The following is a 17722-nucleotide window of genomic DNA, read 5'->3' as shown; positions in this document are numbered from 1 at the left end:
TCTCATTATGGTAACAGTGCCCAATATATAAGATATAAGGTTCCGGGATGCTAAAGACAATCCTAGAACTTCATATCATAGATATTTAAGCTTAACAAAAATAAACAACTTAAACCATAAGCCATAAATAGGGTCATCTAAACTTAGGGGATTTCTAACTAATACTAATCACACCGTTGTATCCCACAGCCTTCGCCAACCTAACCTCCATGCGATCCCATCGCCACCGCCTCCCGATCGTCCTTAACGCCAGTAAAACACATTTAATGCAAACAAGTAAAGCACAATTAATATTCATGTATAACAGGTAGGCCAACTAGCACTTAGTCATATTATTCAAATAGGCATAACTCAAGTTATCAAAGCAAACAAGCAGGTAAAAGATGCATATGATGAATGTCTATCTTATTTGGCTCGTGATATCACTTGTCGGTTCAAAATGCCAACCCGACACATCTCCGGGGATGTTGCCTTTCTGCCACGACCAGGGATATAGTGCCCTTCTCACTCTTACTTTATCTTGCGTCCCGCGAGTTATAGTGTCTAGCATACTCTTTTGGGTTATAGTGCCTGAGTTCACTCTGGCAGTAGAAAGGTTATGTGAACGGGAGACTGCCATAGCCCTCACATCTCAACGTAGGCAGGAGACTGCTTCGTCTCCTACGCCGGCACCGCTACCTCAAACAAGCGAGAGACTATCACAGTCCTTGCCCGAGGGGCATAGCGACTTGCCAAACATACAATTCAGTAATACATCATAGCTCATAGCACAATTCCATTTATACTCATTCCATTAACCATAATCCTTCATCAATATATCAAGTTCAACATCAACCCAACTCCCCATTAGTTAACAAGACGAAAATATCCAACAGACATACCAAGTCTAAGTCACTGTCTTCTAAAACCCGTATATAAATCTATTAATCTCAAACATAAATCCATCTATACTAGTCTTAGGGCCTAATTACTATCCACAAGTCTAAAGGAGAAGTTAAAGAAGTTTGGAAAGCTAGAGAACCCTTAAAAGTGAAGGAAAACACATATTCAGAAAAACAGGGGTTGTGCGTACGCACACTTCAATTTTTGACTATCATGCATACGCATCCATGGGTCACGTACGCGGGGGTGCTGGACAGAAACCATCACCCACGTATGGTGCATGAGACCGCGTACGCATCCTTGCGTTTTGGCCCATCTCGGGTACGCGTGCATAGGCCGCATACGCAAGAGTGCCTGGCAGAGATGCAATCCCGCGTATGGGGGTGCCCGCATATGCAGAAATAAGTTTTAAACACTAAACTTTAAATGTTCATAACTTCCTCTATAAAAATTTATTTTTATCAAACTTTATATCAATTTAAAGCTCTTTAAACCATCTTTAATTGAAAATAATTTTCAACTAATTTTAAAAACTGAGGCTCAAGTTATGATCCACTAAAGTTCACCAAAAAAAGGTTTTTACCAAAGGAGACAATTCTCAAATTTTCCAAAACTTTCAAACCCAACCAACTCAAACATACTCAAAATAACCCCAAAATCATAATAGACACTCCCAAACATTTATCAATTACGTAACTATCAAAGCCCCTTAATACTCGCCTCCTTCAACTTCAATTCCTCCTAAATTCACACAAAAAATTCCTCAATCATTTATTCTCAACATGAACCACAACAACCAATAATCCATATCATCATCAACAATCATCTTCAACATCAATACCCAACATTATAACTCATCAAGGTATCCCCATCAATAATCATCATCTACCAACATACATATACATATCATCATATTCAAACTCATACAACCTCCATCTAAACCACAATCAAACATAGCATTTATATACAATTAATCACACAACCACATTATTCAAACCTATTTTAAAGGTCACTAGCCTAAATTTTACGAAATATTATATACTACATAAAGAAAATCGAAACTATACTTTGGTCGATTATCCTTTACGTACAAAACCACTTCACCACAAGCTTTTAACCCTTCACTCCACACCAAACAACACCAAAAACACTCTATATCATGAAAAATAACAAGAATCAAAGTTAGGGTTTATGACATTCAACTAAACACAAGGATTTAGTGATATCTTACCTTGTTCAACGAGTTTTGGGGTAAAACCCACTACTCACCCAAGCTAGATTACACCTAAATAACAATAACACAAAGAAACTCAACAACCCACAAGCCATTTTCAAAAATGACATAGGGCAGAAAAACTGGGAAGGAAAGAGTGAGTTTCTTACCACTTTACTTAGATAGAAACGAAGAGTTCGACGAAAGCTTTGCGTGGCCGCAAACAGCTCGTCAATCGAAGCTCTGTAACTCAAGAAATGGCAAAAAGAAGGAGGAGATGAATAGTGCTCTTCTTCTTCCTCACTTCTCTTCAAAACCATAACCTCTCTCTTTGTGTGTGTGCTGAAGAATGAGCTGAAAGCTCGTTAAAATGTGCTTTTATATGTTGGGCTTGGGTCCAACGTGGGCTCCATCCAACCGCGTAGCGTTTTTAGTTCGTTTGGCTCGACTTTGGGTCAAAACCTTTAGAATAAGTGCCCGGTTTACTATTTCAAATACTTTTCTAAGATTTTCTACTGTTTTATTCTCTCTCATGTAGTACTAGACAGACTTAAGTCGGTACTGCTGGCTAATCTATCGGTACGCGTTTTTACATAAAATTTTTTAAAAGAGAACATTTTTTCACTCAGAAAAATCCACTGAATCCGAATCTCATATTTATATTTGAAAAAAATAAGACATTTTATATTTTCGACCTATTCCGGGCAATTAACTTATTCTATTCTACTTAAGCGATATTTTGTGAAAATTTTAGTTCTTATCGCTTAAATATTATTTAAATAATTTAGTTCTATTATTAGTATTTAACTAAATTAGTTTTAAAAAAATTTAAATTATTGTCTCAATGTATATATGACTAGCCGTGCCAGTTCGAGTCTGGCAAGTTGTTTTGTATATGTTATTTTTAAATTTATTTTTATTCTTATTTGCTCTCAGAATAGCTAAAGAAAAAATAAAATAGTTAAGTTACAAAAATCTGCTAATAACAAATAATATCTTTGATATGATAATTATTTTAATTAATTATGTAAAATTATTATAAATAAATAATAAATCAATTAATAGTTGGATTAAAATTTTTTTAACAATAGTATTTATTGAACATTTTAGATGTTCAATAATATATTCAATTGGGTTAAAATTTTATTAATGTATAATTAATAGGATCACGATTAATGTCGTATATAAAGAAATCTTTGATAAATTGAGATGATCAAATATTGTTTAATTAATTAGTATCTTTTTATTGTTAATTAATTTTTTTTATATTTTTTTAGTTAAATACAAATTTTTATATAAATAATATTTAAAGTTTATTTGATATAGGAACAGAAATACAACCTATAAATATGCAACAATTAATGTTAAAGATAAAAAATATGTATGTATATTTTCATAAAAAAAATTAAGACATTAATTATTACATATTATGTCTTTTTCTTTAATTAATCCAATTATTTCATGAATTTTTTTGTTATGTACTGTTGTTTAGTATTCGCATGAATAAAAAAATAAATTAAACTTAATTTAAAATTAAATATATTAAAAAATACTTTAAATATATATAAAATATTAAATATTTTTTATATATCGTACAGATACATACACTAATTTAATAATTTATACTAATATTAAATACAAAAATTAAAATAATACTCATTTTTTAAATATTATTCTTCATTCTGTCTTTAAATTTAATATTATATTATTTTAATTTTTTAATTAATTATGTCTCCTATATTTTTAAGAAAACATTGTTATTTTTAGTCAATTTAAATTTATATTTATTATATTTATTATCGTAAAACTTGTATCCACTTTCAATATACTGATTTTTTCAAAAAATCCCAGAAATTACTTTTTAGTTTTTAATAGAAAGTTGCTTTTCATTTTCTCTCTCATGTACCATCATCACATTTACTAATCCCTTTCAACTTTTGATGCGTCACACTATTCTTTCTAATCTCTTTGGTCTTTTTCTCTCTCAACCTTTCTCTGCCTCACTATTCCTTCCAATTTTTATCTTTTTAGTTTTTAACTTTTTATGATAAATTATCTGAACTTATTCTTTTTATTTACATAGTATTTTTCTTTCATTTATTGTTTTTATTTCTTATTTACGGTGGGCTCTTTTAAATCTCTTGTTCTCTTTATTTCAACTTTCTTTTTTCTTCGAACATTAATTTTATGCTTGAACAAAAGAAAAATATCATTATAATAATTAATAATCAAATTAATTATTTATTATTTTATATATATTTTTAATACATTTAAAATAATAAAATAACACAAAATATTTTGATACACATCTAAAATTTATTTGAATTTATGTTTATTTGGACGCTATTAAATGATAAAAAAATTTCAATAAAAAAAGATTTTTTTTATTTTTTAATGCATTTGGTAAATTTTTATTAGTAAAAATAAAAATATTAAAAAAATAAAAATATTTTTTAAAAAAAGTTACAATTTACATCTTTTTTTAAAAGATATTTAAAAAAAGATATTTTTCACATAATAAAAAAACAAAAAAATATTTTTATATTCGTAATGATATCCAAATATAATTAATAAATAAAAATATCTTTTTATATGAGATATTTAAATATAAAATTACTTTTATTTTTTTATAAAATCTTTTAAAAAATATACTTAAAAAAAATATTTTTTAGAAGTTCGCCCATACAAGTCCTTTGTGTTTATATTTTTCTTAACACAAATATTTTTTTAACACATCTAAAATAATAAGATAATATACAAAATATTTTTGATACACATTCAAAATTCAAACTTATATTTTCTTAATATAAATTATTTTTTAACACATCTAAAATTATAAAATTATTCACTAAATAAATTTTTAACACATCCAAAAATAATTGTGTTTATTATTTTTTAAAATAATTATATACCACACTTAGAATTGAGAAAATTAATTTTAATATTTATTTAATTTTAATTTTGTTAGAATTTAATTTTAGTTTGTTATTTTTGTTTTATTATATTTAAATTCAAATTTAAATATTCTAACTTGAAGAAAATATAATTTTAAAATTTAGATATATGAAAAAAATTTGAAAGATAATATTTAAATATAATTATTATAATTAATTTTTAAATTTTTATTGATAATAATTAATTAAAAGATAAATTTTGATGGATATCTTATCTCACCGGAAAAAAAAAATAATCCCAATATCATCAGTCATCCCCCATGACCCTATATATATTGAATTTCGCTTTAAACGCAAACACATAGCTTACAATTTACAACCTCCGCACACACATTAACATTGGTACATTCCCTTCTCTTCTCTTCTCTGTCTACACAAACTCGCTCACTCTAATAAGTAGAAAGAAGAAGAAGAAGGAAAGAAGATGCAGATCTTTGTGAAGACTCTTACTGGAAAGACCATCACTCTTGAGGTTGAGAGCAGCGACACCATCGACAACGTCAAGGCCAAGATCCAGGTTTTTTTTTTTTACGTACTTAATTCGAGTAGGGTTTTACTTTGATTCTTTTCTCTTTGGTTGATATATATTGCATGACACTTGTTGGTAAATTTTCAAGAGTTTATGATCTTTTGTGTTCTTGTAGCGTTAAAAGTTGAAACTACTTGAATTGTAAAGGTTCATACTTTGAATATGTATTGTGTGGAATGAAAAAATGGAAGGGATTGGAGTTACCCTTTGTGAAAAGGATAGTTTGCTCCTGAAAAAGATTCATCCTTTATTTGATAGGGTAGTGGTGTCAACATCGTTTCTTGCATTGGTTTACCTATGATGTTTTGGGTATAGAGTCTTTTCCTCTTAAGGGAGTTACTTTCTAGGCTTTTTGGAGACATTAGGTCATTGGTTGGATAAGTTGAAAAGCTGTGAAAGCCAAAGTGGTGTAACTCATCTTAGTGAAGGGTTGTTATGGAAAACTGCTATGCCTAAGTTATTTTCTTGCTTTGTAACTAACCTTATGAAATGAAGTGCAAACACATCTTATATGCGATTATAGGATCAACCCTTATGAGCAGAAAATAAGATCTTCAAAGCAGGTTTATCTGCTGGTATTGAGAGTTTGACATGATTCTCTTGTTGAATCTTTCTGTGTAGTTTTGTATAACATGGTGCTTATTGTGATGTTTGAATTTTGCCCTGGCTTGGAGTGTTAGTTATTGTTGTTTTGTGATGCCTGTGAAGTTTTGGCTTTGTGTGAAAATGATAGTTTCACTTCTAAGATGCATGGAATATGTGTTTGTAGGATAAGGAGGGTATCCCACCTGACCAGCAGAGGCTGATCTTTGCGGGCAAGCAGCTGGAAGATGGGCGCACTCTTGCGGATTACAACATACAAAAGGAGTCGACACTTCACTTGGTTTTGAGGCTCAGGGGAGGAACCATGATCAAAGTGAAGACTCTAACTGGAAAAGAAATTGAAATTGACATTGAACCAACTGATACGATTGATCGAATCAAGGAACGTGTTGAAGAGAAAGAGGGCATTCCTCCTGTGCAGCAAAGGTTTTCTCTTTTTCCTTTTCTGTGTGTCATTTAGTTCATAATGGTAAAGATGAAGGAACATGATGTTTTTAGAGGAATATCGAACCACCCCAGCCCGTCGGGAGCTTCTCTCTTATATACATATGCAGAGAGATTGAGAGCTCTGCTATTCTGATTCCCTCCACCCCGCCTTTGAAAATCTCTTGTGCCGCTCTTATTTTCCTTGTGAATCAAAATAAGCCATACGCAATTAACAATTAACAAAGCATTTGAATTGACAAACTACTTGCCTCTTATTTTTACATTTTATTTGTCTTGCTAATGCTTGATATTCAAGTGCATCATTGATGTATAATTCTCATGCCCTTAAATTGAAGTACATATCCTGTTTCGGATGATACTTCTTTTCTAATTAGTAATTACTTTATGATTATAATTTATGTTGAGTTGTGTTTGGAAAACTGAATCTTACATTGTTGGAACTGTGTGCACAGGCTGATATATGCTGGTAAGCAGCTCGCAGATGACAAAACGGCAAAAGAGTACAACATCGAAGGCGGATCGGTGCTTCACTTGGTGCTTGCTTTGAGAGGCGGTGGTAACTAGTACTTTTCAAAAAGCACACACACTATGATGCATGGGAGTACACGATGGAAGGAGCAATACTGGGAGTTTGCAACTGGGCTCAAAGAGTTATTTAATAAAGTGTCATGTGTCTTTAGTGTTTCATTCATGTATGTTTCATTTGTAATTAGATGTTGAAACTACACATTCAAGTGTTTTTGTTAACTAAGTACAATTAATTTTTTTTATAAAATTTTTCTTATTTTTTATTAGTCATTTCTAATAGAAAAAATCTGTGTAAAAAAATAGTGCATATATTTGCCAACAATTCATTATGAAGTAAACTTAGGTCTTCTAGTTTGCAAAAAAGATTGAATTTAAATTTTTAAAATGAAAAGTATAAAATTACCAATAAATTATTATTTCTCTTATGCAACTTCAATCTAACAATTTAGTTGGGGGCTTTTAGTTAATATAGCTAGAGTTAATTTTGTTTTTTTTTTTTACGTCTGTTTCAAAATTAATCGTATTACCCTTAGATTAAATTATAAATCTACTCATTTATTTTTTTCACTCTTACATTTAGGTAGACACTTGGTATGAAAGATATTTTTCGGGAAATAATATGCCACATAAATCATATTAGGGAGAGAAATAACTTTAAAAGATACAAACAATAAATAAATTTTTGAAAAAAAAAATTAAAAACATAACAAAAATAAAATTAAATACATAAGTCATAAAAAATCTTTTATTAGTCTCGTTTATTTTCTGTTCATTATTCAATCATTACTCATTAGATCATCTCCAGTAAGGAACTCATTCCAGTACCTATTTGTGGCCCACCTATCATAAAAAGTAACTCCACATCAGCTTTTGCATCATAAACAGTAAATAAGAACTCAAAACGTCTCTCTCCCTTAGCGAACATTCATAAAAATCCACAACTACGCATCTATATACAGCTTTTCAGGCCTTGTCTAGTTTATTACTTCTACTATTATAATTAACAAGAAAAACGATTTTTAACTTGAAAGTATTGCAGCAATGTATGTGCAACAATGATTAGTGAAGAATGCAAAGATATCTATAGAACAGTAACAATATAGGGGTCATTAGAAATTTGCTATGGACAAAATAAGTTGTTTTAGTGATACCAATTCTTCTTTAAACAAGTTGAAGGCAAAGCTTGCAAGTGACAAGGAAATTATGTAATGTGATTCTATGACATAACAAAGTGTGCCCTTTAAACAAAATAAAACGACAATACAAGTGTATCCTTTAAACTAAATAAAATGACAATATTTTATGGTTGTGGAAACAAAGGAAAGAAAGAAAAATGGTTATACATTAAAAAAAAAATCAATCAATTTTACATGAAAAGTTCTGGTAATTATTACTCTCATTTAATTTTATAATTTTCTTTTATTAATCCAAAATTATATATATATATTTTAGAGTAAAGTATCGTTTTTGTCTCCAATGTTTGGGGTAAATCCTATTTGTGTCCCTAACGTTTAAATCGTCATATTTGTATCCTTAACGTTTGTAAAAGTGATTCAATGTTATCCTGCCGTCAATTACACATCATGAGCGCTTTAGTTTGAGTTTTAAAAATCTCTTCTTGAAGTTAGAATACAAATGTCTGGGATAGAATCGATGATCTACTCCGAAAAATATCTCATCAAATGTTGAAATTAATTCCTACAACATTTACATAATTCACTTTTTTAGGGACATAATTGAATCTAAACACAAATAGTAGGTATAATATTAAAATCGAACACATCCAAGTGAAACCTAATTGAGAGAATCCATCCAAATGAGAATAATTGAAAAATATAATTTGATTTGTTAATATAATTGATAGTAGAATAACATTGAATCACTTTTATAAACCTTAAGAATACAAATAGGACAATTTAAACGTTAGAGACACAAATAGGACTTACCCCAAATGTTCGGACAAAAACGATAGTTTACTCCATATTTTATCAGTAAAGACTCACAAAGATCCCACGGGAGGGACTTGAGAACAAGTTTAAAGACAAATCAATAAATCAACATCATAGAAAGAATATAAGCTAAAACAGCAACAATGGCATAATGAAATTTAAAGTCCTCTATCATTACATGTTCCCCTCTCTTTGTGCATGCTTCCTCCTCTCAATCCTTTTCTGAAGTCAATGATTTTTGTAAGTTATAACGTGGCCAATCAACTCTAAAATTATATGCTTTTCCAATTTTTTTGATAATTAAAATATTATAAAAAATAAAATATTATTTTTGTCTCTAATATTTGAGATAAATCTTATTTATATTCCTAACGTTTAAATCGTTTTATTTGTATTCTTAATATTTTAAGATATCCCGTACCATTAGAAAATCAACTAAAAAAGTAGTTAACTAAAATAAATTAGTTGAAATATAGGAGCTCTGTTATAACAAAAAAAAATTTAATTATTCTAATTTTTTAAATTTTAAAATTAAAAATACAAAAGATAAACTTAAATTAGTTTATATTATAATTGGCTCCTTAAATTTTTTCTAAAATACTTTTAGTATTATCTTACCGTCAATTATACTAACAAATTAGTATGGACTTACACATAAACAATAGTGTCCAATGTGGCAAACCACCCCTTCTTACTGTTAGTGTTCTAAAAGAAATAACTACATAAAAAAATAATATTACATATCTAAATTTTTTCCTAACTAAATTCAACTAAATTAATTTAATATAACAAAAATATGTTATAACTATTTTATTATTTAATTTTATTAAATTTAGTTCATAAAAAAATTTGGATACTCTACGTAAAATAATAAATAGTTAAAAAGGATAGAAAATCCTAAATCCTAAACCTTTCCCAGCTTCTATCTCTTCTCTGCATCTTCTCCTCCTTTCTTTTTGGTTATCGATTCCATGGCCTCGCAAGGCTCCCAAGGCACGCGTAGCAGGTCGAATCAGCAACCAGGCCCTTGACGCCCGTCGAAGGAGGACAACATGTTATTGTGGTGAGAGGCCCGTGCTTGCTACTTCGTCCACTGCAGAGAATCCTGTATGCAGGTTCTGGGCTGTGTTAATTATGTGGTTAGTACAAAATATTGTGTTTCTGTTGATAGTTATAGTTTGAAGTTATTTGAAGATATTTGTTTATATGACTGCTTTTGTGTTATTTTTATGGATTAGATTGGAAAAGAGTGAGGGTACTTTGTGCTTTGTGTGGTGGGCAGAATCCGAGGATGACCCAAGAGTTGCAAAATTGAGAAGAAAAGTCACAACTTTGAAGGATAAATTGGCAACGTTTCAACTGAGGTCTATAATTGTAGTATCATTTACTCTGGTTGAATGGACAGCTGCATTAATCTTACTATTTTAGTGTGTGAAAAGATGACTTTCACAACTAAGTGTGCCCTTTAAACAAAATAAAATGACATTATAACTAAGTGTACCCTTCAAACAAAATAAAAAATGACAATATTTTATGGTTGTGGAAACAAAGGAAAGAAAGAAAAATGGTTATATATATTAAAAAATAAATCAATTTTACATGGAAGAAGTTCGTCGACTAACCTAGTCTTGATATATACAGACATAATAACTACGAGTACAAATCAATATGAATGTGTTATTTCTTCTATTTCAATATTTGGGTATACTAGATCATCACAATCTCATATAACTTATCATGAATAGATTTTTGTCATTGATTAAGTAGAGAATCTAATCAATGATGAACCAAGTTCTTAATCCATTGCAAAAATCTATACATGATAAATCATACAAAATTTTTCGCACAGATCAGATCAGATGATCTGATCATATCCTTGGCTGTTATGTTTCTAGGCAAGAACAGAAATGATCCTCATCAAATAGTGTTGTGATCAAATCATGTGATGTGTCTCGGCGATCGTTCAGTGAAGATCACAAGGTACAAGGTACAAGGTATATCAATATTACTACATCACCTATGATACAATAGTTAGTTAGTTTGGTTAGACTTGATAAATGTGGTTAAATGCAGCTTGTGATGGATGCCACAATATTCGATTTAACCACATTTACATCTCTTAAATCCAACCAAATCAAAGAACTACTAGAGTGTGATTTGGCATATTGATGCATCTCGTGATCTTCAGTGCAAAATCAGAAGAAATTCATGCCCCAGCCTCTTCACCGCGGTATCCTTCAAATGTGTCTGATGATTTTGATAACCTTGAATGGTGCAAGAGACATGAAATTGAGTGTAGGTTTCAGGGGAGGTTGACGAGCGTTAACTTCTGTCAGGGAGTGAGGAGAGTCAGCAGAAGATGTACTATGATTACATTCATCACTATCATATTTTTTATCACTGTCAGAAAGCAAACAACAAATTAAAGGAACCCAAGCTAAGCTAAGACAATTAATCAGCTAGAGGTAGCCATGTGATACTAACTAACAGTAACAGCAAAAGGAAGTTACCCGATTATATTATGAATCTTGTTAATAATCCTGGAGCCAATGGAGTGTCTGGGACTGGATTTTGAATTGTGTTTTGGGCTATTGCGTTTGCGTGTATTCTCCTACAGAGCATAAAAAAAGATCATATCAGCATGTTCAAGTCATGATTAAGAATTAAGATTCTAGGATAACTAGCACTTACTTTTGGTCCCGGGTCTCCTTTAGGATGATAGAGTTGTTGTGGATGAATTAGGACATCTTGATCATGCAAATTTTGTACAAAGGCGTGTGTAAGGAGGGTTGCTGCTGTTGGTCGATCCGCAGGGTTCCTTCTGAAACACTGCTTAAGGAAATCCTGTCCCTCTGAAGATAGAGTTTCTGGTATAGGTGGGGATCTGTGTAGTACCTTGAACATTGCTTGAGGCTAATGCACAAAAATAGTGCAATAAACAAGTTTAATAAAACTACATGGGAAGATTAGAACAGAAAGTTCAATTATAAATGAGACGCTCACCCCTTCAAACTCGCTCCAAGGAGGTCTGCCAGTCAGCATTTCAATGATGGTGCACCCTAAGCTCCATATGTCGATGGCCATGGCAATGTCAGGATTTGATTCTTTCTTTATGGCAGCCATCATAAGCTTCACTCAACAAATTAGAGGAAAAAGAGCATGTCATTACTCATCATCAATTTAGAAATCTGTAATCCATAGTGATCATGATTCATAAATTACCTCTGGAGCCATCCAGTAGGGACTTCCCTTCAATGAAAGTTCATATGATTTCTCTGTCAGCTGGAAAAAGAAAACCACAAGTAAAATTGTAAAAACAAAAAATGCATTTGCTTGCTGGCTTTAATGATAATTCTTTAGTAATAACAACTAGAGACCAGTTATAACACCAGGTGAGAAAATTAACAGAATATTTATATATCTATATGAAATAAACTAAGATAGAACAACAGAACTTCGAAACTCACAATCTTTGACACCCCAAAATCTGCAAGCTTGACAATGCCAGAGGCATCAACCAGCAAGTTTGCACCTTTGATATCCCTAGAGCCATAAACAACAATGTCAATTAGACCCCACTTTTCTGGTTTAATAATGGCCATTAGACCTTATTAGCAAGAAATGGAACCCCAAAAAACAAAAGTTGTAGGCAGCACGAATGTTAGTTATACACTCATGATTTTTTTCATTTGTTTTGAGCATACGTATAAGCTTGTTTCAGCTTGCTCATCAGATTAGATTATTATATATCATATGCTGAGAGATAAACCAATTACGTTCGTTCCTTTCATCAAACTTTGTTACCTGTGGATAGTCTTTGTATTATGTAAGTATGCCAATCCAGAGAGAATATGCCGAGTGAAATTGCGAACAACAGACTCAGTCATAGCTCCACAATTTTCATGTATAAATTTATGAATTGATCCAGGATGAACATACTCCATATATATGTACAAGTGATCACCAACCTAACAACAAAGATATTTTAGATATTCAATCTTACTTGACAATCATAAAAAGCCTTAAACTTTTACTTAGATTCTATAAGTCTAGTGGGAACAAGAAGCAAAATTTACTCACTATTTCACTGCCATAATACTGCACAATGTTAGGGTGGTGTAGCTGACGGAGAATTCGGATTTCCTGAAATAAGGAATTGTTTAGAATAACAGGCTAATCATTGTCCAAAAAGATCAAAATAATATTCCATTAGTTATCCAAAGAAATTTACAAACTATTCTTGAACAGACATCAGCTCCTGTGGTCCCATTTAGATCAACATTAAAAATTAAAAGACTTGAGTGTAGAACCTGCTCTAGTTGCTTTAAGGAATCAGCAGACTTAGGATCATCATGAATCAGATCCACCTCTTTCATTGCACACGATGCTCCCGTTTCTCTGTTAGATAAACATGAATGCACATGAGTTATGATAGAGAAGGCATACTTTGAAGTCAATAAACAAAAAAAATGAAGTGCATACAGGTTGGTAGCATGATAAACACTTCCAAATGATCCACGGCCAATGAGTTTCCCTTTCTGCCATTGACCCTTCTTCATGGAGGGTGAAATTTCAGAAGTTTGATGCATGATAGTTGATTGAGCCGGTGATGGAGATGGAGATGGAGATTTAGGCGGAAGGGGTAATGGATGTGCATTGTTTTCAGGCCGCTCTTTGGAGCAAAGATTATAAGGCTGAGATCCCTCTCGAATGTTATTAGGAGTGTGGAAGGGACTGCGGCCGCGAAGGGAAGAAAGGTCTGGACTGTGAAGTGTTTTCGCCGGTGACACTTTGAAAGTTTCATTGAAATCTTGAATAAAATGTATGGAAGGATCATAGAAATCTAAGTTGCTGGATCTACGCGGACTTGTAACAGGACTGGATAGTACGCTTGTTGGGGCACTCTTGGCAGCATAATGCAGTTTCAACTCAGAAATAGTCTCAGAGTAACTCTCATGAGAGTGTTCTTGGGGATCTTTGTATGCAATATTGCCTGCAGATATGACAAGCTAATAAGGTTCATGACCAAAAACATATAACATTCAATTTCAATACATGAACAATAATGGAGAAATCACCAGATAGCACCGTTGTAGATGGTATATTGACCCTTAAATATCTTGCACTCTGGATCGTCGGATCAAAAGATGCTCTGCGCAAATTGCTTGGAGATCTCACATTTTTAGCTGCATCATGATCCGCACTCTTTCTGGTACTTTATACACAAACATAACACCAAAAGGAATCAAATTATAACTCATTAGGAGCTGATTTCATTAAACTATATTAAAAAGAAAAAAAACATACACGTCAAAACCAAAATCAGCTATTAAAATCAAGTACGAGTATAAAATACATATTGAAATACAAAATATACATTAAAATCAGTTAATTTGGTGGTTGATTTGGTGTGCACATGGCATTTTTGGAAAAAAAAATCGCATAAGAAATAAATGGAACAAGAAACATAGCAGCCCTGTCTATAACCAAAGACTACTGAGATTTTATGACAAGGTATATAAAGTTATAAACTAAGCATAAAAACCCTATATGATATAAAGTATGAAGTTTTGACCAAGTCCAATACAATAATCAAACACAAATCCAAGTGAAGATAATAAACTAGAAACTGAGAGGCACGGCAACATTAATAATGATGCTTAGGGCTTACCGCGGAGTGGCAAAGAAAGGATGACCGGAATTGGGACTAGTTGACTCGGGACGGCGGGTCAACGGGGAGTCAGGACGTGGCAGGGGGAGAGGCACGGGAGGCGAGTCGAAGGACTTGAAAGAAGGGAGAGGAGAAGCCGGCAAGGAATAGGTGTCGGTGGCAGCGTCATGGTCGCGGAGTCTCCTCTGCCTCGTAAGCCTCCGCTGCTGAATCGACTGCCCCTTGCTGTCAGCGGCAGCTGAAGAGACAGTTGAACAAGAAAAATAAAAAGTAGAAGAAGAAGAAGGCTTGTTATAGTTAGAAGAATCCATCTGAGACGGAGAAGAAGAAGAAGAAGAAGAAGAAGGGAGTAGGACGGTGGCGGTGGCGGTGGCTGTGGTTGTGGTTTCTGAAGTCGTCGTCGTCGTCGTCGTCATGTGAGGAGTGCCACTTTTTGGCTATGACGACAGAGGCATAGGAAGAGGAATAAGTTACAAGTTCCGTCAACCGTGGGAAGCAACTCCGCTACTTCTCAAAATAATACTGTGCCTTGTGTTTTGTGTTGGACTTGAATTAATTTCAATATACGCATTCTATCAAGGTTTAAGTGGTCAACACCTTTGACTTTTGGTTAAATTAAACGGGTAAACTTTGAAGACAGATTAAGCGTTCACAATGGGATATACTCACTATCACAAACTTATTACGTCCAATTGGAAAAAATAGCGTGAAGTCAAATTACCTTTTATTTTTAATATGATAAAAAATTCACCAAAATTTAAATACCTTGTCGTTGAAAATTACTTCTCTATAATTATCATTTAATGTTTTGATTAGTCTCTACTGCTAATGTTTAACACCCTTTGAAAAAAAAAATATTGCCACTAATAGGAATATTTGCTATGGTTAGCTAATGACATGCATGTAGAGAGTGACATGTGAAAGAAAGAACCAACTACCAAGTCATATGAAGAAGGGGTAAACGGAGAAGAACTTAATAAATAATAAAGTTGCTACAAGCAGGGTTAAGAAAGGATGTAGAGACGAAACAATAGAGTGAAAATGAACTAATTAAATAAATAATGTAATTATCTTATTATCATCAGTTCATTATTCAAATTTTTAGTATTGTTATTTAAAAGCAATATAAATTGTAAAACTCAAATGGAAACTTAATTAAGTATAAGTATAAATAATAATAGTATATTGACCTTAGTTTACTTTTATCAAACTTTTAACTAAATTCTTATGATTTGAAAATTTATAACTAAATTTATATAACTAAAAGAATATTTTTAATTAAGTCTCTGTTAACCGTTAAAATAAAAATAACATTATGAAAATTTAATATTCAAAACTTACACTAAATACAATAATGGATATTTTAAAAATAGTTTGCTTATTTTTTACCGACATTTTAATATTTAGAGTAAAAATTATTTTCAGTTCCTAATTATTTATTTATTAGGCATTTGTTTAATCCACTCCTTATAACAAATTGGTCAGGTCACACACTAATGTGTTAGGTAACATGTTTACAGTGTTGTCTCTTTCGTAATAGGAACAAATCCTCCCTCTCTTTCCAAAATTCTCTCTTCCTATGTCTAAACTCTTCGCTAAGCTCAAGACCCGTGAGAAGAAGTTCAAATTAGTTGCCGACCACGTCAACTCCCTCCATTACCACCACCACCGCAATCCCTCCGTCTTCTCTTTCACGTGATCATGGTGCGATGTCTCCATAAAAGTCCAAAATATACACTATCAGTACCTCGAATTTTCAAGTTCTGATGATGATATTATTGATTACAATGATGATTGTGATGAGGATGAAGAGGAGTGTGAGTGCGATGATAATGATTTTGATGATGATTCCGAGGAAGAGGTGAGGCAGATTGGAGGTGTTGGCATTAGGGTTTTGGAGCTAAGGGAGGCGATGGTGAAGAGGGAGGAGAAGAGAAGGAAGAGAGAGTTTCAGAGGGAGAGAGGAGGCGGCGTCGGAAAGGGAGCGAGAGAAGCGGAGAAGAGATCATGCTAGATAGTTGAAGAGCTCAGGGGGCGATTTATCCGCATTACGAAGGAGACAGCCACATAGACACGTTACTTGACACGTCAGCATGTGACCTACTGCCAACCGGTAACAGGGATTGGATTGAACAAATATGAAGGTAGGTGGGGATCGATTTGTATTTTTATAATTGTTAAGAATAAGGGTGCACAAGACCTGGTCTGGCTCGAAAACCCAGACCAAATTCAGCCACTTCGGGGCTAATTTGGCCCGACTTCATTATGGCTTGGTCAGACCCGAGGTTTCAATAAATGGCCCTAATTATTCATTAAATTGGGTTCGGACTAAGGCTCGAGTCACTCGGCCCTGACCCATTGGACCTGTGTATATGTAGTAAAAAAAAACAAAATATACATTCTATTTTGTGACTTCATGTTCAATGTTCACAACTTTATTCTTCAGTCTTCACAGTTCACATGACTCATGTTCAGGGGCTAGGGCACAACACACACACTCTCAACCCTTTCCAGAGGCGCAGCGCCGCAGCCCCCAACGGCCAGCGGAGAGCTCTTCCTTCACACCTCCATGCCATTTGTGCTTTTTAGCTCACTCCCTCCTTCACCACCAATCTTCTTTAGTTTTTTCAATGTCCCTTTTTTCACCTTCTTCCTCTTTCTCCACCATGTTTGATCAACCACCACGCCAGCAGCTCACCGTTAATCACCGTGCGCACTAACAATTCACCGTCAACCACCTCTCAAAGACTCAGACTTTTCACCAGCATAGTGTTCATCGTAAGACAGCAGAGCAGGTAATTTGTTTTTGTTAAAAACCATTGATTTTCATTTTTTTTCTTACAACTACTAGCCTACTGGGTGCTAAATACTTCACCTATTTTGTTCGTTTTGTTATTTTTTAGAAAAAACTAATAAAATTGTTGATATTGTTCTTACCATAATTGA

At 32.7% G+C, this 17722-nt stretch overlaps 2 protein-coding genes and 1 long non-coding RNA gene across 6 annotated transcripts; 2 read left to right on the top strand and 1 right to left on the bottom strand.

The window, feature by feature from the left end:
* The first annotated feature begins 5348 nt into the window (after window positions 1-5348).
* LOC107610196 (ubiquitin-NEDD8-like protein RUB2) lies at window positions 5349-7422 on the top strand. Its single transcript, XM_016312299.3, has 3 exons — window positions 5349-5566; window positions 6348-6607; window positions 7081-7422. The coding sequence occupies exons 1-3, from the start codon at window positions 5474-5476 to the stop codon at window positions 7190-7192; spliced, it is 465 nt and encodes a 154-aa protein (XP_016167785.1). The 5' UTR covers window positions 5349-5473; the 3' UTR covers window positions 7193-7422.
* A 2582-nt stretch (window positions 7423-10004) lies between these two features.
* Window positions 10005-11114, top strand: LOC107610197 (uncharacterized). The gene is made up of 3 exons (XR_001613435.3): window positions 10005-10244; window positions 10344-10469; window positions 11001-11114. It is a non-coding gene; the product is annotated as an uncharacterized LOC107610197 (long non-coding RNA).
* On the bottom strand, window positions 10661-15325 carry LOC107610195 (uncharacterized). 4 transcript variants are annotated; one of them, XM_016312295.3, is made up of 12 exons: window positions 14777-15325; window positions 14184-14320; window positions 13588-14098; window positions 13416-13503; window positions 13186-13248; window positions 12910-13073; window positions 12573-12648; window positions 12328-12387; window positions 12109-12234; window positions 11797-12018; window positions 11616-11716; window positions 10661-11505 (listed from the first exon to the last, which is right to left on the bottom strand). In XM_016312295.3, exons 1-12 carry the CDS (start codon window positions 15190-15192, stop codon window positions 11343-11345), a joined length of 2127 nt encoding a protein of 708 aa, XP_016167781.1. In that variant the 5' UTR covers window positions 15193-15325; the 3' UTR covers window positions 10661-11342. The 4 variants fall into 4 exon arrangements, with proteins under 4 accessions (XP_016167781.1, XP_016167784.1, XP_016167782.1 ...); XM_016312298.3 differs by having other exon boundaries at window positions 10661-11434; XM_016312296.3 differs by having other exon boundaries at window positions 14184-14314; window positions 14777-15311.
* Between the last annotated feature and the right edge of the window lie 2397 nt (window positions 15326-17722).

This window comes from Arachis ipaensis, chromosome B7 (genome assembly GCF_059453495.1).
Source record: "Arachis ipaensis isolate K30076 ecotype BB chromosome B7, ASM5945349v1, whole genome shotgun sequence".
NCBI classification, from domain to species: domain Eukaryota; kingdom Viridiplantae; phylum Streptophyta; class Magnoliopsida; order Fabales; family Fabaceae; genus Arachis; species Arachis ipaensis.
The sequence above is the reverse complement of the archived record's forward strand: the minus strand, read 5'-3'. Positions and strand labels throughout refer to the sequence as shown.

Bases quoted from the DNA above. Each gene is read 5' to 3' on its own strand.
- LOC107610195 (XM_016312295.3), bottom strand. From the start codon at position 15,192: ATGACGACGACGACGACGACGACTTCAGAAACCACAACCACAGCCACC. The intron at 14,099-14,183 runs GTGATTTCTCCA...TCATATCTGCAG, and splicing joins ATCTACAACGGTGCTATCTG to GCAATATTGCATACAAAGAT. The intron at 11,717-11,796 runs GTAAGTGCTAGT...TATGCTCTGTAG, and splicing joins AAGGAGACCCGGGACCAAAA to GAGAATACACGCAAACGCAA.
- LOC107610196 (XM_016312299.3), top strand. From the start codon at position 5,474: ATGCAGATCTTTGTGAAGACTCTTACTGGAAAGACCATCACTCTTGAG. The intron at 5,567-6,347 runs GTTTTTTTTTTT...ATGTGTTTGTAG, and splicing joins ACGTCAAGGCCAAGATCCAG to GATAAGGAGGGTATCCCACC. The intron at 6,608-7,080 runs GTTTTCTCTTTT...CTGTGTGCACAG, and splicing joins ATTCCTCCTGTGCAGCAAAG to GCTGATATATGCTGGTAAGC.